This window comes from Capricornis sumatraensis, chromosome 11, assembly GCF_032405125.1.
Source record: "Capricornis sumatraensis isolate serow.1 chromosome 11, serow.2, whole genome shotgun sequence".
Taxonomy (NCBI): domain Eukaryota; kingdom Metazoa; phylum Chordata; class Mammalia; order Artiodactyla; family Bovidae; genus Capricornis; species Capricornis sumatraensis.
In genome coordinates, this window is record NC_091079.1 from 84,521,699 (window position 1) to 84,547,481 (window position 25,783).

General features: G+C 38.6%; 1 protein-coding gene across 1 annotated transcript in view; it reads left to right on the forward strand.

The window, feature by feature from the left end:
- The window catches only part of STK3 (serine/threonine kinase 3), a 311,659-nt gene that overhangs the window by 186,382 nt on the left and 99,494 nt on the right, over positions 1-25,783 (forward strand). Inside the window, exon 8 of the mRNA XM_068983496.1 lies at positions 1,605-1,730. Coding sequence (XP_068839597.1) covers positions 1,605-1,730 — 126 coding nt within the window. The remainder of the gene's footprint in view (positions 1-1,604; positions 1,731-25,783) is intronic.

The window sequence follows — 25,783 nt, forward strand, 5'->3', positions numbered from 1 at the left end:
TGGTGAGTGACCAGGAGTCTCCACCACAGGTATGTTGATAGAACTTAATTTATCTGGTGATTAGTCTGTAACTGCTACAAAAGAATTTATTAGTTCTTTGTTATCTATCCTAGAACTTCTGTGTTCAGGTAAAATTCTTACTCTTAGTTTTCCCAAATGATACCTTCACCATTTGAAAGCCTCCTACAAATGTCAGTAAATTTCTTCTTTAGCACTAAAATTGTTTTACCTTTAAAAATATTTTTGTGTTGTATTAGTCTGTATTAAAATAACTCAGACGACTTTCATCTGATTCTTATCTGCTGCTGCTGCTAAGTCACGTCAGTCGTGTCCAACTCTGTGTGACCCCATAGACAGCAGCCCACCAGGCTCCCCCGTCCCTGGGATTCTCCAGGCGAGAACACTGGAGTGGGTTGCCATTTCCTTCTCCAATGCATGAAAGTGAAAAGTGAAAGTGAAGTCACTCAGTCGTGTCCGACTCTTAGCGACCCCATGGACTGCAGCCTACCAGGCTCCTCCGTCCATGGATTTTCCAGGCAAGAGTACTGGAGTGGGGTGCCATCGCCTTAAATTACACTTTGAAGCTGTATTGCTGATTCAAAATACAGTTATCTATTCCAAATTAAACTTTTAACCTTTCCCTCTACATTCTCTCATGTTCCCCCTTTTGAATTACAAAGTCGTCAAACACCCAGGTATTTCCTGGTGGTTCTGTTTCTTTTTATCAGGATTGTTGGAAAATCAGATGTTTTAGCTACATCACGATGATACCAAAAAAAAGAAGTGAAAAGTTACTTTATATATAGTATAGAAATTAAGTAATACTTATTTTCTGAAAAATATTTTTCTTTTATTACTATTTTTTACTTTTCCCTTGGAAATGATTACAGTATTAAATATATAATAAATAGAAAATATGTAAAAGAAGTAAAAAAAAATAGTTGTCTTCCTTTTGACTACTGATTTTAGCAGTCGGCTTGTTAAGATTAATTAAAATTTGTAACAATACCAAAATCATTTTATTTTTTTATGTAATATAATCACTGATCTTTGGGCTTCCCTGGTGGCTCACACAGTAAAGAATCTGCCTGCAATGCAGGAGACCTGGGTTCAATCCCTGAGTCGGAATGATCCCCTGGAGAAGGGAACGGCAACCCACTCCAGTATTCTTGCCTGGAGAATCGCATGAACAGAGGAGCCTGGCGGGCTGTGGTCCATGGGGCTGCAGAGTCAGACGCGACTGAGCAACTAAGCACACATATACTCCAATCTTTAAAAAAAAAATTTGGCTTTTTGACTACGTAATCTTTACTTCCTTTGAAAAATTGTATCTCTAATGGTGATATATTTTTATCAACAAGATTACATTTGTTTTTGTGTTCTGCAGTGGTCTTTTTAAAAACAAGTAAACCTAAAAAAGTGAAATCTTTATTTCTAAAGCAGCTGAAATATTCTCTGTTCTTAACCTTTCTATTTAATTCTGGATAAAGGACCAGTCATTGAAGCCTATTATCCTGGTTCACTTTTACATATTGTTTTAATGTTTTTAAGATATAATTCAGAGAAGCCATTTGAATTTATACCATTGAATTTTACTTTTCTAGCACCCTTTTATTAAGAATGCAAAACCTGTATCGATTTTAAGAGACCTGATCACAGAAGCAATGGAGATCAAAGCCAAAAGACATGAAGAACAGCAGCGAGAACAGGAAGAGGAGGAAGATAATTCGGTTCGTAATTACCCTAAAAAAGTTAATCTTTTTCTTCTGAGGATTTTTTCTGTAATTTCGGTTTTTTTCTTTAAATATATTAATAGCACTTTCTGTTTTATTATACAAGTGAAGTATATTTGTTCATTAAATCCCAAAATATATTTTGTTTCTGTTAAATGTTCACTACTCTTTTCTGGTAGCTAAGCATTAGTGACTGATGGGGAACTATACAATATCTGTTGTCTGGTTGATATTAGCTCTCTTGTTTGTTGAATAAATGTTTTCTTGAATTTGGTCAATTTGGTTGGATGGCATCACCGACTGACTCAATGGAGATGAGTTTGAGTAGACTCCGGGAATTGGTGACAGACAGGGAGGCCTGGTGTGCTGTGGTCCATAGGGTCACAAAGAGTCAGACACAAGTGAGCGACTGAACTGAACTGATGTTATATTTTCTGGAACTTGCTTTTAACTGATCATTGATGGGTTGATGCCACAGCAGAAGATGGGTTATTAGAGAAAGCAGGAGGGACATAAAAGGACCAGCTTATTCCATTTACTTTAAATTAGTGCATCAGTGCATTTTAATAAAGTAAAAGGTTATATCTTTATATCACATTTAATAGTGTCTACTGTTTCTGTGATTCACTAATGATTTGTTTCCTTGTTTCAAATTATGTAATTTTGTTTTTCTGGTTAGGATATAGAGATGAATACCTCCTGGGTATCCAGTTAGTCACTAAATCTCAAAACACAGATATTTTATGTTTATGATGATTGAAGTCTTTGATAACATCATCTGTATTTTCCCAAAGAAGGTTTTTAAATTGATCTTAAGGTTTTTGTACACAAACCCTGTTATTTTGCTGATTCAAATGTACCCTAAAAATTTATTATCTATCTGTTTTTCGGCGGCTCTGGTTCTTTGCTTCTGCCTGTTGGCCTTGTCCAGTTGTGGTGAGAGGGGGCCACTGTCTGATGGTGGTGCATGGGCTTCTCACTGTGGTGGCTTCTCTCTCGCAGAGCACAGGCTTTAGAGTGCAGGCTTCAGTAGTTGTGGTGCATGGGCTCAGTTGCCCTCCGGCATGTGGGGTCCTCCCCGAGCCCAGATTGAACCTGTGTCCCCTGCATTGGCAGGCAGATTCTCAACCATTGGACCACCAGGAAGCCCTCAAATTTATTTTTAATTTCAGAGACTGGTTATCTACTTGGCATTCCTTTTGAAATTCTTTTACCCTTTTCAGCAGTTATTAAACCTTGTGCCATATGGTATCCCAAACAAGGACAAGTGTGCGTCTTTTCAGAGCTGTTTTTTTTTGTTTGTTTGTTTTGTTTTGTTTTTAATTGGCTGTACTGGGTCTTCATTGCTATGTGGACTCTAGTTTCAGTGACCGGACTTCTCATTGAATTGGCTTCTCATTTTGCAGAGCATGGGCTCCAGGGTGCGCAAGCTTTGGTAGGTATGGCGAGAGGGCACAATAGTTGTGATTCCTGGACTCTGGAGCACAGGCTCAGTAGTTGTGGCACACTGGCTTAGTTGCTCCATGGAATGTGGGGTCTTCTCAGATCAGAGATTGAACCCGGGTCTCCTGCATTGGCAGGTAGATTCTTTACCACTGAGCCACCAGGGAAGCCTCAGAACTGATTTGTAATCATTTTCTTTAGATATTCAGCTGCATAAGTTATTCATTTGGCAGTAGCTATGAACTGCCTGGTGAAACAGATGCTTTAAGCTTACATTAGATATAAATTTTTTTGCCAATGATTTCACCATTCAGAATTTTAAAATAGCATCCCCATAAAGGTGTTGTTTCTGTAAGTAATATGGGATGATGTAAAGATCTTGGTTCATGCTCTCAAAGGGTTACAGTTTCCACCCTGTGTTCCTATGTGATAATAGATACAGTTAGTTTTTTTGGTTTCTCTCTACAAATGATCAGATTTGTATATGTCTTTTTTTTTTTTTTTGTAGTTTCAAAACATTTTTATCATATTATTTTATTTGATCTTAAAAAAGGTAAGATGGGACATGTGTATATTATTATTTCATTTTGTAGTTAAGTGAGATTAGGAGTGAAGTTATTTACCAAAGTTGACAAAACTAGTGAGAAACCCAAGAATAAAGCTAGGGCTTTTTTACTTTTAGGCCTCTTCATTAAGACTTCATGCTCAGTTTTCAATCCAATATTTATTAGAACTTCTAAAAATAAACAACATTAGCTTATCAGAGTACTTTTCAATAAGGTTATGTTCTCTAAAAAGTCTAGTTTTTGCCTCTCTGGGGGTGGTACCCAGTGGCTTTCCTTCACTTTATGTAAGCTTGTCATGAGTTTAGGACTAGTTAACTGCCTAGCTGCCATTGGACTAGTGACTATTATTGCTTGGCTCTTATCTACCTGTACTTAATTATAGGTTGATTTCCATTTTTTTTATGGATAAGGTACCTTTGATTACCCTAGAACTTAGCAGTTTTCACTGGTTTAAAGACTCTGTTACAGTCACTTCAGTTACTTTCCGCCATTTTGGTGATCTCTTTTCTTCAGTATTTTTCTCTTGTTCACCAAGCTCCTGTGACACTGATCTTCTTTCAGGTTATTTTTTTAGCATTTCAGTGACCTTTCCTTGTGCAGGGCCTTAGCATTTACCATTCCCTCTGCTTGAAACACTCTTCTTCCTCTAGAACTCATTGGGTGACTAGCTTCTCATCTTTCAGGCCTCAGCTTTAAATATCATATACTGCCCAAACCTAGCAGTTTAAAACTATATGCATTTATTATGTTTTGATATCTGTAGATCATTTTTTCAGGAGTGACTTTATTGGATGCCTTTGACTCAGACTCTCTTCTGAGGTTGCGGTGTAAATGTTGGTCAGAGCTATAGTCACAAGGACTGCAGTTCCAAGGTAGCTCACTCGTATGACTGTTGGCAGACTGATTCAGCAACTTGCCGTGTGGGACTCTCCATAGGTCTGTTTGAGAGTCTTCACAGTCTGGCAGCTGACTTCTCTTGGAGCAAGTGCTCCGACAGAGAGAACAAAGGGGACATCTCAATGCCTTTTATGACATAGTCTCAAGAGTTGTGCTCTGTCAGTTCCACCACATTTTATTTGTTAAAAGAAGCTACTGATCATGGAGAATGGTGGAGTTTTCCCAGTAGTTTCTTGTAACAAATAAAATGAAGAAACCATTAAGTTAGCAGAAACTGACAGATCAGTCTTTTCAAAACACTGCAATCTAATAAAAAACGTAAAACAACCAGGGGAGTGCTTAATGAAGAAGTTTAAGAATGTTGAGTTTTGGTAAGAAAGTGTTGTGGCATTTTAGCTCAGTGTAGCCATGGGGACAGTGGAGCTTGGGGGCAGGGGAGAGGGGTAATAACTTACGCTCAGAAACGTGTGCTTCTCTGTGTTGAACTATCCAGCAGTTCCCTGTGGGACTGACATAGAGGCTTGCCTTTGTTTTGGTCTTCTTCAGGTAGAGCAGCTTCCTAAATGTTATCTGTTCAAAAAATCTAAATCTTCTAGACTTAATAAGCAAGTTTAGTACAAGATCAGCATATAAAAATCAGTTATATTTTTATGCACTAGCATTGAACAATGCAAAAGGGTACTTAAGGAAACAGTTGCATTTACAATAGCATCCAAGAGCATGGACCTAAGAAAAAGTTTAGCCAAGGAGGCAAAATAATTATACAGTGAAAAATACAATACATTGCTGAAAGAAATTAAAGAATGCCTAAATCACTGAAGAGATATCCCATGTTCATGGATTGGAAGACTTAATATGGTTTAAATGGCAGTACTTCTCAAAGTGACTCACATATTCATCCAATCTTTATGATCTCTTTTTTTGCGAAAAGGAAAAGCCTATCTTCAAACTCATGTGGAAAAGGGGCCCCCAAGTGGCTAAAATAATACTGAAAAAGAAGAACAAAGTTGGAGGATTCACTTTCCAATTTCAGAATATAATACAAACCTACAGTAGTTAAATCAGTGTGGTACTGGCATAAGGATTGATATAAAAATCAATAGAATAGAAAGTCCAAAACAATTGAGAGTCCAGAAATAAATCACGTTATCTATGGCCAGTTAATTTTCAACTAAGGTATGGAGACCATTCAGTGGAAAAAGAACAGTCTTTTTAATGGATGGTGCTGGGACAGCTGAATCAGTCAATCAGTCAGTTCAGTTCAGTTGCTCAGTTGTGTCTGACTCTTTGCAACCCCATGGATTGCAACACGCCAGGCCTCTCTGTCCATCACCAACTCCCGGAGTTTACTCAAACTTATGTTCATTGAGTTGATGATGCCATCCAACAATCTCATCCTCTGTCATCCCCTTCTCCTCCCATCTTCAGTCTGTCCCAGCATCAGGGTCTTTTCAAATGAGTCAGTTCTTCACATCAGGTGGCCAAAATATTGAAGTTTTAGCTTTAGCATCAGTCCTTCCAGTGAATATTCAGGACTGATTTCCTTTAGGATGGACTGGTTGGATCTCCTTGCAGTCCAAAGGACTCTCAAGAGTCTTCTCCAACACCACAGTTCAAAAGCATCAGTTCTTCGATGCTCAGCTTTCTTATGGTCCAACTCTCACATCCATACCTGACCACTGGAAAAACCATAGCTTTGACTAGACAGACCTTTGTTGGCAAAGTATTGTCTCTGCTTTTTAATATGCTGTCTAGGTTGGTCATAACTTTTCTTCCAAGGAGCAAGCGTCTTTTAATTTCATGGCTGCAGTCACCATCTGCAGTGATTTTGGAACCCCCGAAAATAAAGTCTGCCACTGTTTCCCCATCTATTTGCCATGAAGTGATGGGACCAGATGCCATGATCTTAGTTTTCTGAATGTTGAGCTTTAAGCCAACTTTTTCACTCTCCTCTTTCACTTTCATCAAGAGGCTTTTTAGTTCCTCTTCACTTTCTGCCATAAGGATGGTGTCATCTGCATATCTGAGGTTATTTATATTTCTCCTGGCAATCTTGATTCCAGCTTATGCTTCATCCAGCCCAGCATTTCTCATGATGTACTCTGCATATAAATTAAATATAATATGTCTGAGGGACAGCTGAATAGCCACATGTAAAAGTGTGAAGTTGGACTCTTATCTCTTATCATATACAGTGACTTTTTAATATAAGATCTAACTGGATGAATCAGTGTCCAAAATAAAAGAGCTAAAAGTTGGTCACTTTTCACGCTGTTACTAAATGATACTCTCTTGAGTGTGTCCAGCCTCTGCTCATTGCCCCATTCGGAATCCATCCTATTGTTTTAGGTATATGTTATACAGTAGAGTGCACACTCAGGGTGTGGGGTATTAGGTTTTACCGTTTGAAGGGAAGGCTTCCAAAATAATATGGATAGATTTAAAAATTGCATCAGATTTAATGATTTCTTAGTTTTAGAATAAGCATTTATCTCTGGGACCAAGCTGATATTTTTAGATGAAACTATTATGTTATTTTTTGTTGCTTTATTGAAATTATAAGAAAAAATTGTCTTGACAGAGTCACATACTATGAGCAGTATTCATACACTTTGCTTTATGTTATGTTCTCAGGCAGTAGTTTCTATCTTCAGGTCATTTTATCACTTCTGCTCTGAATATAAATAAATATATATACATGCAGAGGCAGAAAAACTTCTAAGAACAAGATATGCAGAGTGGATCTGGAGTCCTTCTGTCAGTTCAGTTCAGTCGCTCAGTCGTGTCCGACTCTTTGCGACCCCATGAATCGCAGCACGCCAGGCCTCCCTGTCCATCACCATCTTGCGGAGTTCACTCAGACTCACGTCCATCGAGTCAGTGATGCCATCCAGCCATCTCATCCTCTGTCGTCCCCTTCTCCTCCTGCCCACAATCCCTCCCAGCATCAGAGTCTTTTTCAATGAGTCAACTCTTCGCATGAGGTGGCCAAAGTACTGGAGCTTCAGCTTTAGCATCATTCCTTCCAAGAAATCCCAGGGCTGATCTCCTTCAGAATGGACTGGTTGGATGTCCTTGCAGTCCAAGGGACTCTCAAGAGTCTTCTCCAACACCACAGTCCAAAAGCATCAATTCTTCGGTGCTCAGCCTTCCTTCACAGTCCAACTCTCACATCCATACATGACAACAGGAAGAACCATAGCCTTGACTACACGGACCTTAGTCGGCAAAGTAATGTCTCTGCTTTTGAATATGCTATCTAGATTGGTCCTAACTTTTCTTCCCAGGAGTAAGCGTCTTTTAATTTCATGGCTGCAGTCACCATCTGTAGTGATTTTGGAGCCCAAAAAAGAAAGTCTGACACTGTTTCTACTGTTTCCCCGTCTATTTCCCATGAAGTGATGGGACCGGATGCTGTGATCTTTGTTTTCTGAATGTTGAGCTTTAAGCCAACTTTTTCACTCTCCTCTTTCACTTTCATCAAGAGGCTTTTTGACTCCTCTTCACTTTCTGCCATAAGGGTGGTGTCATCTGCATATCTGAGGTTATTGATATTTCTCCTGGCAATCTTGATTCCAGCTTGTGTTTCCTCCAGTCCAGCGTTTCTCATGATGTACTCTGCATAGAAGTTAAATAAGCAGGGTGACAATATACAGCCTTGACATACTCCTTTTCCTATTTGGAACCAGTCTGTTGTTCCATGTCCAGTTCTAACTGTTGCTTCCTGACCTGCATACAGATTTCTCAAGAGGCAGGTCAGGTGGTCTGTTATTCCCATCTCTTTCAGAATTTTCCACAGTTTATTGTGATCCACACAGTCAAAGCCTTTGGCCTAGTCAAGAAAGCAGAAATAGATGTTTTTCTGGAACTCTCTTGCTTCTTCCATGATCCAGCGGATGTTGGCAATTTGATCTCTGGTTCCTCTGCCTTTTCTAAAACCAGCTTGAACATCTGGAAGTTCACGGTTCACGTATTGCTGAATCCTGGCTTGGAGAATTTTGAGCATTACTTTACTAGCATGTGAGATGAGTGCAATTGTGCAGTAGTTTGAGCATTCTTTGGCATTGCCTTTCTTTGGGATTGGAATGAAAACTGACCTTTTCCAGTCCTGTGGCCACTGCTGAGTTCTCCAAATTTGCTGGCATATTGAGTGCAGCACTTTCACAGCATCATCTTTCAGGATTTGAAACAGCTCAACTGGAATGCCATCACCTCCACTAGCTTTGTTCATAGTGATGCTTTCTAAGGCCCACTTGACTTCACATTCCAAGATGTCTGGTTCTAGATTAGTGATCACATCCTCATGACTATCTGGGTTGTGAAGATCTTTTTTGTACAGTTCTTCTGTGTATTCTTGCCACCTCTTCTTAATATCTTCTGCTTCTGTTGGGTCCAGACCATTTCTGTCCTTTATCGAGCCCATCTTTGCATGAAATGTTCCCTGGTATCTCTAATTTTCTTGAAGAGATCTCTAGTCTTTCCCATTCTGTTGTTTTCCTCTATTTGTTTGCCTTGATCGCTGAAGAAGGCATTCTTATCTCTTCTTGCTATTTTTTGGAACTCTGCATTCAGATGCTTATATCTTTCCTTTTTTCCTTTGCTTTTCGCCTCTCTTCTTTTCACAGCTATTTGTAAGGCCTCTCCAGACAGCCATTTTGCTTTTTTGCATTTCTTTTCCATGGGGATGGTCTTGATCCCTGTCTCCTGTACAATGTCACGAACCTCATTCCGTAGTTCATCGTCCTTCTATAGTAAGAGTATATTTCTACATTGCCATTCATTTTTACCAAATTTTAAAATCAGTAGTCTTATCTTCTCAGGAACTCTTATTCATACTGAAGGCTCAAAATCTTACATAGTATTTGTCTTGGTACTATTCATGCCTTTGGGGTTCTCTTGCAAATTGGTAAAATTGGATTACATGTCCAGGTTTAAGTCTCATAGCTACGTGTCTCTTTAATCTTCACAGCCAAATTGTCATTAAAGTGATATTTTATTTTTTATAAAAGTCAAACATAATCATAAAGTTTGTGTTTATTTCTGACCACGTCAGCAGACGGTGGGACATAGGTTGTCCCTATAAATTGAAGGGATACAGGACTTTTTCTTATTCTCATTGAGATTATGCTAATATATCTGTAGCATTCAAGGTGTGAGCATGCATTTTGGTAATGAATTAATTATACAATAAACTATGTGCCTATGTAGTTCTTAAACCCTAATTAATCATTGATTTTTACAATATGAGTTTTCAGTTATCTGGTACGTCTTATTAAAATGTTAGTTAGGAAGTTATATTTAAATATTGACACCATAAAAGTCAATGCTTGCTGATTTTAAATTAAATAGCAAGGCAAACACTGCACACATGAGACACCGGATGATTATTTAAAAGTGGAATAGATGGTATTAATAAGTTGAATTTATAAGAGAAGGCAGAGAGTGCACATTGTCAAATGGTCATTTTTTAAATAGATTAAAAAATTGGTTAGGAGTTTACAAGAATTGTTTTGTACTGGAGCTCAGGTGTTTCCCATGTCGACTGCAATATTAATTTAAGTAGAATACAAGAAGCCGAACAGATGTGGAAGAATGTTAAGTAAAATGTTGAACCGGAATTGGATACTTCTTGATGTTAGGCTTGCTTGAGAGTTTTTCACTTTGATGCGTGTAATAGGCCTTTTATTTTCACTTTCAAAGGTGTCATTTTATTTCATATTAATTTAATAGTGATTCAGAGAAAAAAGTTTTGCCCATTAACTGGCTTTTGACCATGTTTTCGAGCCTCTGTCTTCAGAAAAGAGGACTTTTTGTTGATTTCTTTATGGTCTGAACTCTAAACTTGTCGTGCTGTGGTCCTTAATGTGAGGGATGCCATGTCCCTCCAGTGTGATTTACTGAAGCAGTAATTCTCAGCATGGGTATCAGGAAAAATGCAGGGTGCTTCAAAAATCCACATCCCTCCAGATAGTGGTATAGCCTTCAGGTGAGCATTCTCCAGAATCATCCATTTCCTCCCTGTGCTTAGCCGCTCAGTTGTGTCTCACTCTTGGGAACCCCACGGACTGTAGCCCACCAGGCTCTTCTGTCCAGAGGTATTCTCCAGGCAAGAATACTGGAGTGCATTGCCTTGTCCTCCTCCAGGGGATCTTCCCAGTCCAGGGATCAAACCCAGGTCTCCCTCATTGCAGGCAGATAGATACTTTACCATCTAAGCCACCAGGGAAGCCCAAGGAATTTCAAATCAGTGTCTCTCGAGAATCTTTTAAACTGATGATGAAATAGAACAGCATCAGAATCAGTCCAGGTCAGTCCAGAAGCTTCAGTTATATCAAATTGGTTAAATTATGGACTGCTTTGACTAAAATCCTGATTCTGTTCCCAATTTACTGTCATTGGCCAAGTTACGTAATGTCTCCAGTCAGTTTCACTGTCTATAAAAGGGATAGTGATAGATCTTGCTTCATAGAGCTGTTATGGAGATGGAATAAAAAAAATATGTATCTTCACACTTAGAACAGCTTATCACACATAGTGTGCTCAATAGTTTAGCTTCCATTTTTATTAAAGCTACTACTTTTATCTCTACTACTGCTATTAAAATATTTTGGCCAGGCACTTTGTTATTGTTTTGTTTAGTTTTTGGTTTCTTTGGTGGTAATTGTTGCTGCTGCTTGTTTTGCTACTCCAAGGGCCACAAAAATAACATCAGTTATCATGAAAAGTTCTTTAAGTATTTAAAAACAAATTTTAAATGGCCACATGTGTTTGGAAGAATTGGTAGAGATCTTTATAAACTACTTTAAGCTTAAAACCAGTAAAGAGAATTTAAAAATTTATCCTTGTTCTTTTACTTCTTGAAAAGTAAATTAGTTTTATTAAGAAAACATATTTGAGATAAAATTATTGATCACAAACTGAAATTCTTTAGAAGAACTGATTACTTGTTATCTCTCATTTTCCTCGTATAATTAAAGCAGAGTTCTAAAAAAATCCCTCTCAGTGTGTAGATAGTTAGGACTGTGTAAGCATCATAATACATTATGATTACATATTTTTTATTTTTGTGATTTCTGGAACTAGTAGTTGTCACAGCTTTTCTTACTGTTGTTTGTTGCTGTTAATTTTTCTACGTACCCATCGCTAACTTGTTCTCAAATGCTCCGTCCCTATACTCTGTGCAGAGGTTGTAAAGGCCTCTGTATGTCAAACACAAATAATTTTTTAGCATCATACTTTTTACTTGACTAATTCTTTATTGAGCCCTCTATTTGCTTCTAATCTGGACAGTTACTTTCTAGAGTCTTGAACAAGCTTTCCTTTGCAGACCACTGTGGCCCTCCATTCCCCAACATCGTCTTAGGAATTTCCTTTCTCTCTCTTCTGTAATGTGTCCTATGTTTCCTGAGTCTTGTCTTTTGTGTTTTACTTTCTTTTTTTGATGCATCCTATCTTCCAGGAGCTTCCAGACATTAGCAGTTTTTTCAGACCTTGTATATCTGACCATGTCTTTATTCTTTCTTTACCATTGGTTGATCAGGTATAAAATTCTGGATTGGAAATAATGGTCCCTTAAAACTCTGAAGGCCTTGCTCTATTTCTTCTTTTATTATTGGAGTAAAATAGCTTTAAAATGTATTAGTTTCTGCTGTGCAACAGATATATGTATACATATAATCCCTAACTCTTGGACCTCCCTCCCCCGTGCCCATCCCACCCATCAAGGTCATCAGCACAGAGCTAAGTTCCCTGTACTGTAAGCAGGTTCCCACTAGCTGTTTTACATGTGGGCATGCATATATAGCAGTCCTAAGCTCCCAGTTTATCCAACCCTCTCTTTCCTGTCCCGTGTCCCCCTGTCTGTTTTCTAGATCTGTGTCTCTCTTCCTGCCTTGCAAATAGTTACATCTGTATCATTTTTCTGGATTCCACATACAGGCATTAGTATACCATATTTGTTTTTCTCTTTCTGACTTTACTGTGTGACAGACTCTTGGTCCATCCACATCTCTACAAATGACCCTGTTTCATTCCTTTCTGTGGCTGAGTAATATTCCATTGTATATATGTACATCTTCTTTATCCATTCATCTGTCGATGGACATTTAGGTTCTCCTAGTTCCTGGCTATTGTGAATACTCCTGGAGTGAATATTGGGATAGCTGGGTCTTTTTGAATTATGGTTTTCTCAGGGTACGTACCCATTAGTGGAATTGCTGGGTCATATGGTAGTTCTATTTTTAGTTTTTTAAGGAGCCTCCATACTGTTCTCCATAGTGGCTGTATCAATTTGCATTCCCACCAACAGTGCAAGAGGGTTTTCTTTTCTTCACATCCACTCTAGCATTTATTGTTTATAGATTTTTTTAAACTTTTAATTTATTTTACAGTTGCCCTGGGTCTTACTTGTGGCATGTGGGATCTAGCTCCCTGACCAGGGATCAAACCCAGGCCCTCTATGTTTGGAGCACAGAGTCTTATCTGCTGGACCACCAGGAAACTCCCTGTTTATAGATTTTTTGATGTTGACCATTCTGACTGGTGTGAAGTGATACCTCATTGTACTTTTGATTTGCATTTCTCTAATAATTAGTGATACTGAACATCTTTCCCTGTGTTTGTTGGCTGTCTGTCTTTCTTCTCTGGAGAAATGTGTATTTAGGTCTGCCCATTTTTTTAATGGATTTTTGGGTTTTTTTGATTTTTCTTTTTAGCTGCAAGAGCTGTTTTTATAATTTGGAGATTAATCCTTTGTTGCTTCATTGGCAAATATATTCTCCCATTCTGAAGGAGAATGGGAGAAATTAATTCTTGAGTTGTCTTGTTTATGGTGTCCTTTGCTGTGCAAAAGCTTTTAAGTTTAATTCGGTCCCATATGTTTATTTTTGTTTTTATTTTCATTACTCTTAGAAGCTGGGTCAAAGAGGATCTTGCTGCAATTTAAGTCAAAGAGTGTTCTGTGTATGTTTTCCTCCAAGAGTTTCGTAGTATCCAGTCTTAAGTTTAGGTCTTTAATCCATTTGGAGTTTATTTTTGTGTTTGGTGTTAAGGAATGTTCTGATTTTATTTTTTTACATGTAGTTGTCCAGTTTTCCCAGCACCACTTATTGAAGAGGCTGGTTTTTTGTTTTTGTTTTTTTACTATTGTATATTCTTTTCCCCTTTGTCATAGATTGCTGCTGCTGCTGCTACTAAGTCACTTCAGTTGTGTCCGACTCTGTGTGACCCCATAGACGGCAGCCCACCAGGCTCCCCCGTCCCTGGGATTCTCCAGGCAAGAATATTGGAGTGGGTTGCCATTTCCTTCTCCAATGCATGAAAGTGAAAAGTGAAAGTGAAGTCGCTCAGTCGTGTCCGACTCTTAGTGACCCGATGGACTGCAGCCTACCAGGCTCCTCCATCCATGGGATTTTCTAGGCAAGAGTACTGGAGTGGGGTTCCATTGCCTTCTCCGTGTCATAGATTAGACGACCATATGTGCCTGAGTTTATCTCTGAGCTTTCTTTCCTGTTCCATTGATCTGTATTTCTGTTTCTGTGCAGTACCATAGTGTCTTGACTGTAGCTTTGTAGTATAATCTGAAGTCAGGGAGCCTGATTCCTCCAAGTTTGTTTTTCTTTCTCAAGATTGCTGTGACTATTGGGGATTTTTAATGTTTCCATACAAATTGTAAAAATTTTTGTTCTACTTCTGTGAAAAATGCCATTGGTAGTTTGACAGGAATTTCATTGAATCTGTAGATTGCTTTAGGTAGTATAGTCATTTTTACACTATTGATTCTTCTAATCCAAGAACATGGTATATCTCTTTTTGGGTCTTCTTTGACTTCGTTCGTCAGTGTTTTATAGTTTCCTGAGTACAGGTCTTTTGCCTCCTCAGGTAGGTTTATTCCTAGGTATTTTATTTTTTTGTTGCAGTGGTAAATGGGATTGTTTCTTTAATTTCTCTTTCTGAGTTTTCATTGTTAGTGTATAGGAATGCAAGAGATTCTGCATATTAATTTTGTCATGCAGTTTTACCCAATTCATTGTTGAGCTCTAGGAATTTTCTGTTGGCATCTTTAGGATTTTCTATATATAGTTTCATCCTCAAACAGTGACAGTTTTACATATTCTTTTCCATCTTGTATTCCTTTTGCTTCTCTGATTGCCATGGTTAGAACTTCAGTAACAATGTGGAGTAATAGTGGTGAGGGTGAACATCCTTTTCTCGTTCCTGAGCTTAAAGGAAGTGCTCTCAGTTTTTCACCATTGAGAATAATGTTTGCTATGGGTTTGCCATATGACCTTTATTATATTGAGGTAGGTAAGTTTCCTCTATACTCACTTTCTGGAGAGTTTTTTAAATCATAAATGGGTGTTGAATTTTGTCAAACATTTTCTCTGATCTATTGAGATGATCATATGGTTTTTATTTAATTTGTTAATATGGTATATCACATCCTTGGAATAAATCCCACTTGATAGTGATATCCTTTTAACATGTTGGATTCTTTTTCTAGTGTTTTTTGAGGATTTTGCTTCTATGTTCGTGATATTGGCCTGTAATTTTCCTTTTATTGTATGATATTTTTGTCTGGTTTTGGTATCAGGCTGATTGATTGATGGTGGCCTCATAGAATGAGTTTGGGAGTGTTCCTCCCTCTGCAGTATTTTTTGAAAGTTTGCAAAGAATAGATATTAGCGCTTCTCTATACTCACCTGTGAAACCATCTGACTCTGAGCTTTTGTTTGTTGGAAGATTTTTAATCACAGTTTCAATTTCATTACTTGTGAGTGGTCTGTTCATATTTTCTATGTCCTCTTTATTCAGTCTTGGAAGATTGTACTTTTCTAAGAATTTGTCCATTTCCTCCAGGTTGTCTGTTTTATTGGCATATAGTTGCTGGTGGTAGTTGCTTAGATCCTTTGTGTTTCTGTGGTGTCAATTGTGACTTCTTTTTCATTTCTAATTTTATTGATTTGAGTCTTCTCCCTTTTCTTTCCTTGATGAGTCTAGCTAATGGTTTGTCAATTTTGCTTATCTTTGTAAAGAACCAAGTTTTAGTTTTATTGATCTTTACTATTGTTTTTTCATTTCTTATTTATTTATTGAATAAATATGCTGCTCTGATCATTATGATTTCTTTCCTTCCACTAACTTTGAATGTGTTGTTGTTGTTCTTTCTCTAGTTGCTTTAGGCATAAGGTTAGGTTGTTTGTTTGAGATTTTTCTTGTTTCTTGAGGTAGGATTGTATTGCTATTAACTTCCCTCTTATAACTGCTTTTGCTGTGTCCTGTACATTTTGGGTCACCATGTTTTTGCTGTCATCTGTCCCTGGGTATTTTTTTATTTCCTTTTTGATTTCTTCAGTGACCTCTTGGTTATTTAGTAGTGTATTGTCTAGTCTCCATGTTTTTGTGTTTTTTTGTAGGTTTTTTTTTTTCCCTTGTAATTGATTTCTAATCTCATGCCATTATGGTCAGAAAAGATGCTTGATATGAGTTCAGTTTTCTGAAATTTTCTAAGGCTTCATTTGTGACCCAAGAAGTGATCTATCCTGGAGAATGTGCACTTGAGAAGAAAGTATATTCTGCTGCTTTTGGGTAGAATGTCCTATAAATATCAATTAAGTCTATCTGGTCTGTTGTGTTATTTAAAGCTTATGTTTCCTTGTTTGTTTCCTGTCTGGATTGTCTGTCCATTCGTCTAAGTAGGGTGTTAAAGTCATCCACTATTACTGAGTTACTGTCTATCTCCCCTTTATGGCTGTTAGCATTTGCCTTATGTATTGAGGCACTACTGTGTTGGGTGCATAAGTAAGTGCCATGTCTTCTTGAACTGATTCCTTGGTCCTTACGTAGTGACATTCTTAGTCTCTTGTAACAGTCTTTATTTTGGAGTCTATTTTGTCTGATATAAGTATTGCTGCTTCAGCTTTCTTTTGCTTCCCATTTGCATAGAATATTTTTTTTCCATCCCCTCGTTTTCAATGTGTGTGGGTCTCTTGTAAATAGCATATATATGGATCTTGTTTTTGTATCCATTCAGCTGGTCTTTGCATTGGAGCATTTAATCTATTTTCATTCAAAGTAATTATCAATATGTATGCTCCTTTTACCATATTCTTAATTGTTTGGAGTTTGTTTTTTATAGGTTTTCATTTTCTCTTGTGCTTCCTGCCTAGAGAAGTTCCTTCAGCATTTGTTATAAAACTGATTTGGTGATACTGAATTCTATTTGCTTTTGGTTGTCTGTAAAGCTTTTGATTTCTCTGTCGAATCTGAATGAGATCATTGCTGGGTAAAGTTATGTTGGTTGTAGGTTTTTCCCTTTCATCACTTGAAATATATCCTGCCACTCCCTTCTGGCCTGCAGAATTTCTGTGAAAAAATCAGCTGATAACCTTATAGGGATTCCCTTGTGTGTTATTTTTTGCTGTCTCCTTGCTGCTTTTAATATTTTTTCTTTGAATTTAATTTTTGTCAATTCAGATATGTGTCTCACCATGTTTATTCTTGGATTTATCCTGTTTTTTATTCTTTTCACTTCCTGGATTTATCCTCTTCACTTCCTGGACTTGGTTGGGTAGTTCCTTTCCCATGTTAGGGAAGATTTAGACTATAATCTCTTTAAATAAAATTTTCTCAGACCATTTCTCTTTCTGTTCTTTTTCTGGGACTCCTATAATTTGAATGTTGATTTGTTTAATGTTGTCCCAGAGGTCTCTGAGATTGCTCTCATTTCTTTTCATTATTTTTTGTTATTCTGCTCCTTGGCAATTATTTCTACCTTTCTGTCTTCCAACTCACTTATTCATTCTTCTGCTTCAGTTTTCCTGCTATTAATTCCTTCTAGTGTATTTTTCATTTCAGTTATTGTGTTTTTCATCTTTGTTTGCTCATTCTTTATTTCTTCTAGGTCCCTGTCAAACATTTCTTGTATTTTCTTTATCCATATCTCAATTTTATTTCCCAGTTTTAAGATCATCTTTGCTATCATTACCCTGAATTCTTTTTTAGGTAGGTTGCCTATTTCCTCTTCATTTATTTGGTCCTGTAGGTTTTTACTTTGCTTCTTCATCCGTACCATGTTTTTTTGTTGTCTGTCTCTCTTTTTTTTAATGTTTCACTTTTTTTAATGGGTTGGTCTGTCTTCCTGTCTTCCTGTTTTGCCCTGAGACATCCATCACTGGAGTTTGCAGGCAGTTGGGTGGAGCTGGGTCTTGGTACCAAGATGAAAACCTCTGGGTGAGCTATACCAGTTACTCTCCCCTGAGCTCTGCGGTGCTCCTTTAGTCCAGGGGTTTGGATTCAGTGCTCCCACCGCAGGAGCTCCAGTCCAACCCCCAGCCTGGGAACCAAGACCTGGCAAGCTGAACAGCATGCCAAAGAAAAGGGCACCAAACAGGAGTGAAAAGGAAAATAAATGTAGAAAAATAGAAAAATATACCATAAAAAAACAAAAACGTAAAAACAATGAAGCAAAACAGTACACCAGCAGGGAAAAAACGAAAATGAAAAAGGCCTTGGTAGTGTGTAGGTAGGAGGTTCAGGCCTGGGATCCTTGTGGCCAGAGGAGGCCTTGGGGCAGGGGGCTTAGGCCCAGGATCCACACAGCCAGTGAAGGTCCTGGGGAGGGCGGGACTTAGGCTCCAGACCTGTGTGGCTAGAAAAGGCCAAGGAGGGGTACTTAGGCTCAGGACCCAGAGGGTGGAGATTCAGTCCCCGACCCCAGCAGGCTGACGGGACCTGAGCAAACGGGAAAATGCTGGCTCCCTTCCTCTTTGATCCCCTCATCCCCCAAAGGTCTTTTCCTGTCCCCACAACTCCCCATACCATGGGTGGGCCCCTCCGATAGTGCGAACCCCTCCCCTCTCCCAGCAGCCCCTCAGGGATGCCGGTCACGTCCCACCTCCACTTTTCCTTTCCCTCAACGTCCTACCTGGTCTCATGGGGCTTCTTTCCCTCTCCTTGGGTGTCAGAAGTCCCCTACCAGTGCCTGGTGGATGCCCTGATGGATGCCCTACATGTGAGGAGGTGGAAGCTCTGTGTCCTCCTGCTCTACCATCTTGACTCCACCTGATTGGCTGTTTTGATATACTAGTTGTTTTCATTTGAGATTTTTCCCCATTCCTTTTTTCCCTTTTTTGATTGTTTGAAAGATGGTCTTTTCAGCATCATGGGAAGTCTGCATTACCAAGTTTTATTTCTACATTTATTTTTAGTTTAAGAATACAGAGGGTGTGTGTTCCATGATGGCCTTTTATTATCTTTAGTCTCAATCTTTTGATTAGTCGTTTTCCAGTTACTGGACTGACATGACATGGAGCCACTTTGGCCCTGAACCAGTAAAAATTTAATAGTGCTGAATTTTGAAATAATATAGATCAAATTCTTTCTCTGATTTCAAAATCCTAGAGCTGTAAATTCACCATGATGAGTTGCTGTATTATCAAAGATATTTATATTTGTATTCAGTATTAATACTTGAACCAATTGTAGATCCTGCGTTTTTCATTTTGAATGAATGAAATGAGACAATTTATGGGTTATACCAATATCAACTTACAGTTTTTCCAAGCTAAATTTTCTTTTTCATAACTCAAGTTACTATATTTGGAGAAAAATTTGTGACCTAAAATTTCATCAACATTTCCAACAACTTTCCATGTGAATTTGAACGGGAAACACAATATGATAACTATATCAAGATGTAGTGTTTTAAGGTTTTTTAGCACTATACACCTGAGCCCCAGGTAACTATTACAAATAAACTTCTTTAAATATTTTTTATTCAAGAGAGATATGGGACATGATTAGAAATAGTGCTTTATGAATTTGATTTTTATACCTATTATAGGAAAAGCTTGTCTGATGAGAATGCATCTTGACAAATAGACATTTTTTGATCAATACTGAGGTAATTGTACAGGTTTTTAAAATTAAATAAATTGCAAACAGAGATTTCTACAGCAGGTTAATCCTGATATCAAGGTTTTTGTTCTAGTTTAAGCATTGCTAAACATGGCAAAGATCTTTTTTGGCCTTCCTGAGCATGTGATATAAATTTGGTGCTGAGGTGGGTCAGTTGTATTACGTATTAAGAAAATTATTTGTTTTCTGAATGTCAGTGGAAGATATTCCCAAATCCTTAGTGTGAGTTGATTAAAAAGCATATATTTGTTCATATTTACTGTAAATTCCTGAATTAGCTATAGAAAGTCTGCTTTTTAAAGAGTGTCTTCTAATGAAGCTGGTCTTTCTACTCAATACAACTTTCTACAAAGATGACATTTTGTTTTTACCAAGGACATTCATAGTAGGGTATAAAGTAAATCTATGTGAATTATTTCTGCCATGTAAAAGTTTAAACAGTCTTATCCAATAAAGGATACCTTTTCAAAAATAAGATATGTTCCAGGACATTCTTGTTTTAAAGAATATACATACAGAAATTTGCTAAATATTTAAAAAAGTATTTTATTTGGAAAAGAGAGTCCAATAAACTGGTTGAATAATGGAGTGCAGAGTTCTATTCTAGTTAATACAAAAAATTATATACACAAATCACTTAAAGTCTGTATATTTTAGTTATCTCTAATAGAAAAAATGATTCCTTGGAATTTGTAATGTTTACTGTCCTGAAAAATGATGCTGTGAAAGTGCTGCACTCAGTATGCCAGCAAATTTGGAAAACTCAGCAGTGGCCACAGGACTGGAAAAGGTCACTTTTCATTCCAATCCCAAAGAAAGGCAATGCCAAAGAATGCTCAAACTACCACACAACTGCACTCATCTCACATGCTAGTAAAGTAATGCTCAAAATTCTCCAAGCCAGGCTTCAACAATAGAACTGTGAACTTCCAGATGTTCAAGCTGGTTTTAGAAAAGGCAGAGAAACCAGAGATCAAATTGCCAACATCCGCTGGATCATCAAAAAGGCAAGAGTTCCAGAGAAACATCTATTTCTGCTTTCTTGACTAGGCCAAAGCCTTTGACTGTGTGGATCACAATAAACTGTGGAAAATTCTGAAAGAGATGGGAATACCAGAGCACCTGACCTGCCTCTTGAGAAATCTGTATGCAGGTCAGGAAGCAACAGTTAGAACTGGACATGGAACAACAGACTGGTTCCAAATAGGAAAAGGAGTACGTCAAGGCTGTATATTGTCACCCTGCTTACTTAACTTCTGTGCAGAGTACATCATGAGAAACGCTGGGCTGGAGGAAACACAAGCTGGAATCAAGACTGCCGGGAGAAATATCAATAACCTCAGATATGCAGATGACACCACCCTTATGGCAGAAAGTGAAGAGGAGTCAAAAAGCCTCTTGATGAAAGTGAAAGAGAAGAGTGAAAAAGTTGGCTTAAAGCTCAACATTCAGAAAACAAAGATCATGGCATCCGGTCCCATCACGTCATGGGAAATAGATGGGGAAACAGTAGAAACAATGTCAGACTTTACTTTTTTGGGCTCCAAAATCACTGCAGATGGTGACTGTAGCCATGAAATTAAAAGACGCTTACTCCTGGGAAGAAAAGCTAGGACCAATCTAGATAGCATATTCAAAAGCAGAGATATTACTTTGCCAACTAAGGTCCATCTAGTCAAGGCTATGGTTTTTCCTATCGTCATGTATGGATGTGAGAGTTGGACTGTGAAGAAAGCTGAGCGCCGAAGAATTGATGCTTTTGGACTGTGGTGTTGGAGAAGACTCTTGAGAGTCCCTTGGACTGCAAGGACATCCAACCAGTCCATTCTGAAGGAGATCAACCCTGGGATTTCTTTGGAAGGAATGATGCTAAAGCTGAAGCTCCAGTACTTTGGCCACCTCATGCGAAGAGTTGACTCATTGGAAAAGACTCTGATGCTGGGAGGGATTGTGGGCAGGAGGAGAAGGGGACGACAGAGGATGAGATGGCTGGATGGCATCACGGACTTGATGGACGTGAGTCTGAGTGAACTCTGGAGTTGGTGATGGACAGGGAGGCCTGGCGTGCTGCGATTCATCGGGTTGCAAAGAGTCGGACACGACTGAGCGACTGAACTGAACTGAACTGTAATGCAGGTGGCGCTAGTGGTAAAGAGTTGGTTTGCCAATGCAGGAGACAAGAGACATGGGTTCTATCCCTGGGTCAGGAAGATCCCTTGGAGAAGGGCATGACAACCCACTCCACTATTCTTACCTGGAATATCCCATGGCAGAAGAACCTGGTGGGCTACAGTCCATGGGGTTGCAAAGAGTCAGATACAGCTGAAGTGACTTAGCATGCATGCACTGAATATTCAGCAAATGACTGTCACTTAATCTCTCTTTATTCATTTGAGCAACCTATCTACTTCTGGACGGGAAAAAAATCCCCCAGTATTCCTTGGTTTTTACTCTGGCAAATTCTTTTTTTTTTTTTTTAATTAATTAATTTTTAAGAAATTTAGGCCGTGTCTCTGGGCATGGAGGGATCTTAAACCTCTGACTAGGGATCGAATCCGTGCCTTCTGCAGTGGAAGCATCAAATCTTAACCACTGGACCACAGAGAACTCCTTACTCTGAAAAATTTCTGATTTTATAATTGATATAAACTGAAGCCCAGGCATCAGAATTTTTTAAAAGTCACTAGCTGATTCTAATGTAGATAAGAACCACTGAACTGTAGATTCTAGTGTTGGGCTTTATAGCATAAATATTTATTTAGTAAGTATTTAGTATTTTTTATTTATTCAGATGAAAAAGTGAAGAACTTCTTCCATTTTATTTTTTGAAGTAACTTTTAATTTTTGACTACTTTTAGATTTATAGAAGAATTGTGAAAGTAGTTGTATGGAGTTCCCATATACCCATATCCAGTTTCCCCTGTCATTAACATCTTATGTTAGTACACTGCATTTGTTATAATTAATGAACCAGTCTCGATAAATGTTTTCAACTAAGAGCCATACTCTATCCATATTTCCTAAGTTTTTACCTGGTGTCGTTTTTTCTGTTTCAGGGCCCATCCAGGATACCACAGTTCATTAACATTTAGTCACCACTCCATGTGTCCTTAGTCTCCTCTTGCTGTCACAGTTTCTCAGATTATCCGTTTTTGGTGACCTTGAGAAATTTGAGGAATTTAATTAGGCATTTTATAGAATGTCCCTCAATTGGGATTTGTTTGATGTTTTTTTCTTATGATGACACTGAGGTTATTCATTTTGGAGAGACTGTAGAACCAAAGGCTAGTCTAATCTCATTTATATCAAGAGCATTAAAGAAAAACTCGTTTCCTCTATATGTAAAACTTCGGGTACCACATGTGTGGGTTTTCTACCCTAAGCAATTCTCTGGTTCACCAACTGGGTGTCTTACAGTTTAATTCATCCTGATGCTGACTACCTGGAGTTAGCACAGACCCTACAGACCCCACAGATTGTGGACTCGATCTCACCAAACTGTCTCTTTCCTCACTTCAGATGCTTCTCACAAGTGTAGGCCTCCCGTACCTGGACCAACTGGCTATAAGTCAGGGTTCCATAGTGCCCTCCTCAGATTCATTAGTTTCCTAGGATAACTCACAGAACTCAGGAAAACACTTTACTTACTATTACCAGTATGGGATACAACCCAGGAATAGCCCAATGGAAGAGTCACCTGGGGTAATAGGGTATGGAGGAAGGGGGTTGTTGGGGAGTCCATGCCCACTCCAGACATGTCACTCCTGCCACCCCAGTGTATTCACCAACCGGGAAACTCTCCAAAACACTCCTTTTAGAGGTTTTATGGAGGTTCCACAACAGAGATATGATTGATTAAAATATTGGCCATTGGTGATTACCTCAATCCCTAACTCCTTTCTCCTTCCTGGAGGTCAGGAGGGTAGACATAAAAGTTCCAACCCTCTAATCACATTGTTCCTCTGGCAGCCAGCCCTCATCCTCTAAGAGTCTCCATATTAGCAAAACCCAGATACGGTGGAAAGGGGCTTATTATGAATACCAAAATGTGCTCCTCCCACACATATCACTCAGGAAATTATAAGGGTCTTAGAAGCACTGTGCCAGGAACTGGGGACAGATCGAGGCTGTGTTTCTTCTTGTATCACAATACCACAAGTACACCCTGTTAATATGACCTGTCACTGTCAGTGTTACCCATGATCACCTGGCTGACATGGTGTTTGTCAGGTTTCTGCACGATGAAGTTACGCTTTCCTCCTTTCCATCCTGGACTCTTTGGAAGGACATCATAATATGGAGCCCACGCTTGAGGAATGGGGAGTTATGCTCCCCGTCTCGGAGGGCAAAGTGTCTACATAAGTTATCTGGAATTCTTCTGTATAGGAGATTTGTCTGTTTTCTCCATTTACTTATTCAGTCATATATGTCTTACTGACTCATGGTTATGTAGCTTACACTTTGAGTTATGAACCAATACTTCCATACTATTTTCTTGTTCCAGTTGTTCCAGCTATGGACATTGGAGCCTCCTCGTATGGTTGACTCCTTTGTCCCTTTGACATTACCACATCATTGTGGGTTTGCTTTTACTTTACTTACTTCCTTATTCTCGGACACTGTAAGATCCTCTAGACTCAGTTTGTGTATTTCCTGCCACAGCTTCTAGAATCCTAGGAGACTAGTTCCTTCATTAGCAAATGGTATTAGAAACTAAGATCCAGACTGTAGGTGTACTTTTTGCTGCTGTGGGAGTATTGTCCCTTTATCGACTCCTCTCAGCAGACAAACCAAGCAGGTATATAATGTCTTCATACATACATACGTATACGGGTGTGCATATATATATCTCTCTCTCCATCTGTTTCTATATTAAACTAAACATGAATTCATACTGATGTCTCTGAGTTCTAATCCGTTACCACATGGGTCATTCTCTCTGTCTCTCCTTGCTTGTTTATACCTCTGCAGCAGTGATGAGAAACCTGGTTCCCTCCACCTACACCACCCACTTTGCCAAGTGTTTCAGTTCCTGTGTACATGTATAGTAGTTTCTGAATTGTTAAGCCATATCCCCATGGGAACAACTTTATCAAGTAGAGCACAGTACTTAGTACAATGCTTTTTAAGTCTTACAAACTCCACTCACTTTCAAGGTTACTTGGGTTAGCAGCTTTTCTGCCCACCTTGCTCAGTGAAGTTCTTTCATACATTTGTAATACAGTTAGATGTTTTGGTGTGTGTCACGTTCTGCATTACATCCTGAGATCTTGCATACATTAAGGTTCACTCTTTATTGTATAAACATCTTATGAGTTTTGACAAATGCATGGTGTTACATATTCACCATTGTAGTACACTGAAGAATACTTTCACTGCCCCCAAATCCCTTTGCTACACCTGTTCAACTCTCCCTCTACCCCCAAACTCTCTGCAGTTGCTCTTCTGTTTACCGTCTATAGTTCTGCCTTTTCCATGCCGTGTAATTGGAATCAAACAGTAGGTAGCCTTTTCAGACTGGCTTGTCTCATTTAACAATAAGCATTTAAGATTCATCCCTTTTAAAAATGAACCCCATTTTAATTTTTAACTAAACAGTATTCTTTTGCATGGATGTACCACAGTTTGTTTATCCATTCATCTGTTGAAGGATATCTTGGTCATTTCTGACTTTTGGCATGAATAAAGCGGCTGTAAACATTTTCATACCAGCATTTGAGTGGATGGAAATTTTCAGATCAGTGGGGTAACATACCTAAGGACTGTAGTTGGTAGAATGTCTAGGACTGTAATCGGCAGATCCTGTGGTATGTTTAGCTTTGTGAAACACTGCCGTGTCCTCTAACGGTGTTACACCATTTTTGGATGTTCCCACCAGCAAATGAGAGTTTTGGTTCCTGAGCATGTCCACCATCACTTAGTATTGTCAGGTTTTGTGGCGTGTTTTGTTCTTGGCATTTTGGATATTCTAACAAATATTTCAGTGAACATGAGTTTGAACAAACTCCACTGAGATAGTGAAAGACAGAAAAGCCTGGCCCGCTGCAGTCCATGGGGTCACAAAGAGTCGGACCCAACTTAGCAACTGAACCACAGCAACAAACCAAAGCCTCGGAGGAGTACGGTGAACAATTCTCCCTTTCCAGAGGAATCGAAGGCTGCAGTGCCTCCTGCAGAATAAGGAGTTACTCAGGCAAATGAGGGCGACTTAAGAAGTGGTCTCAGCAG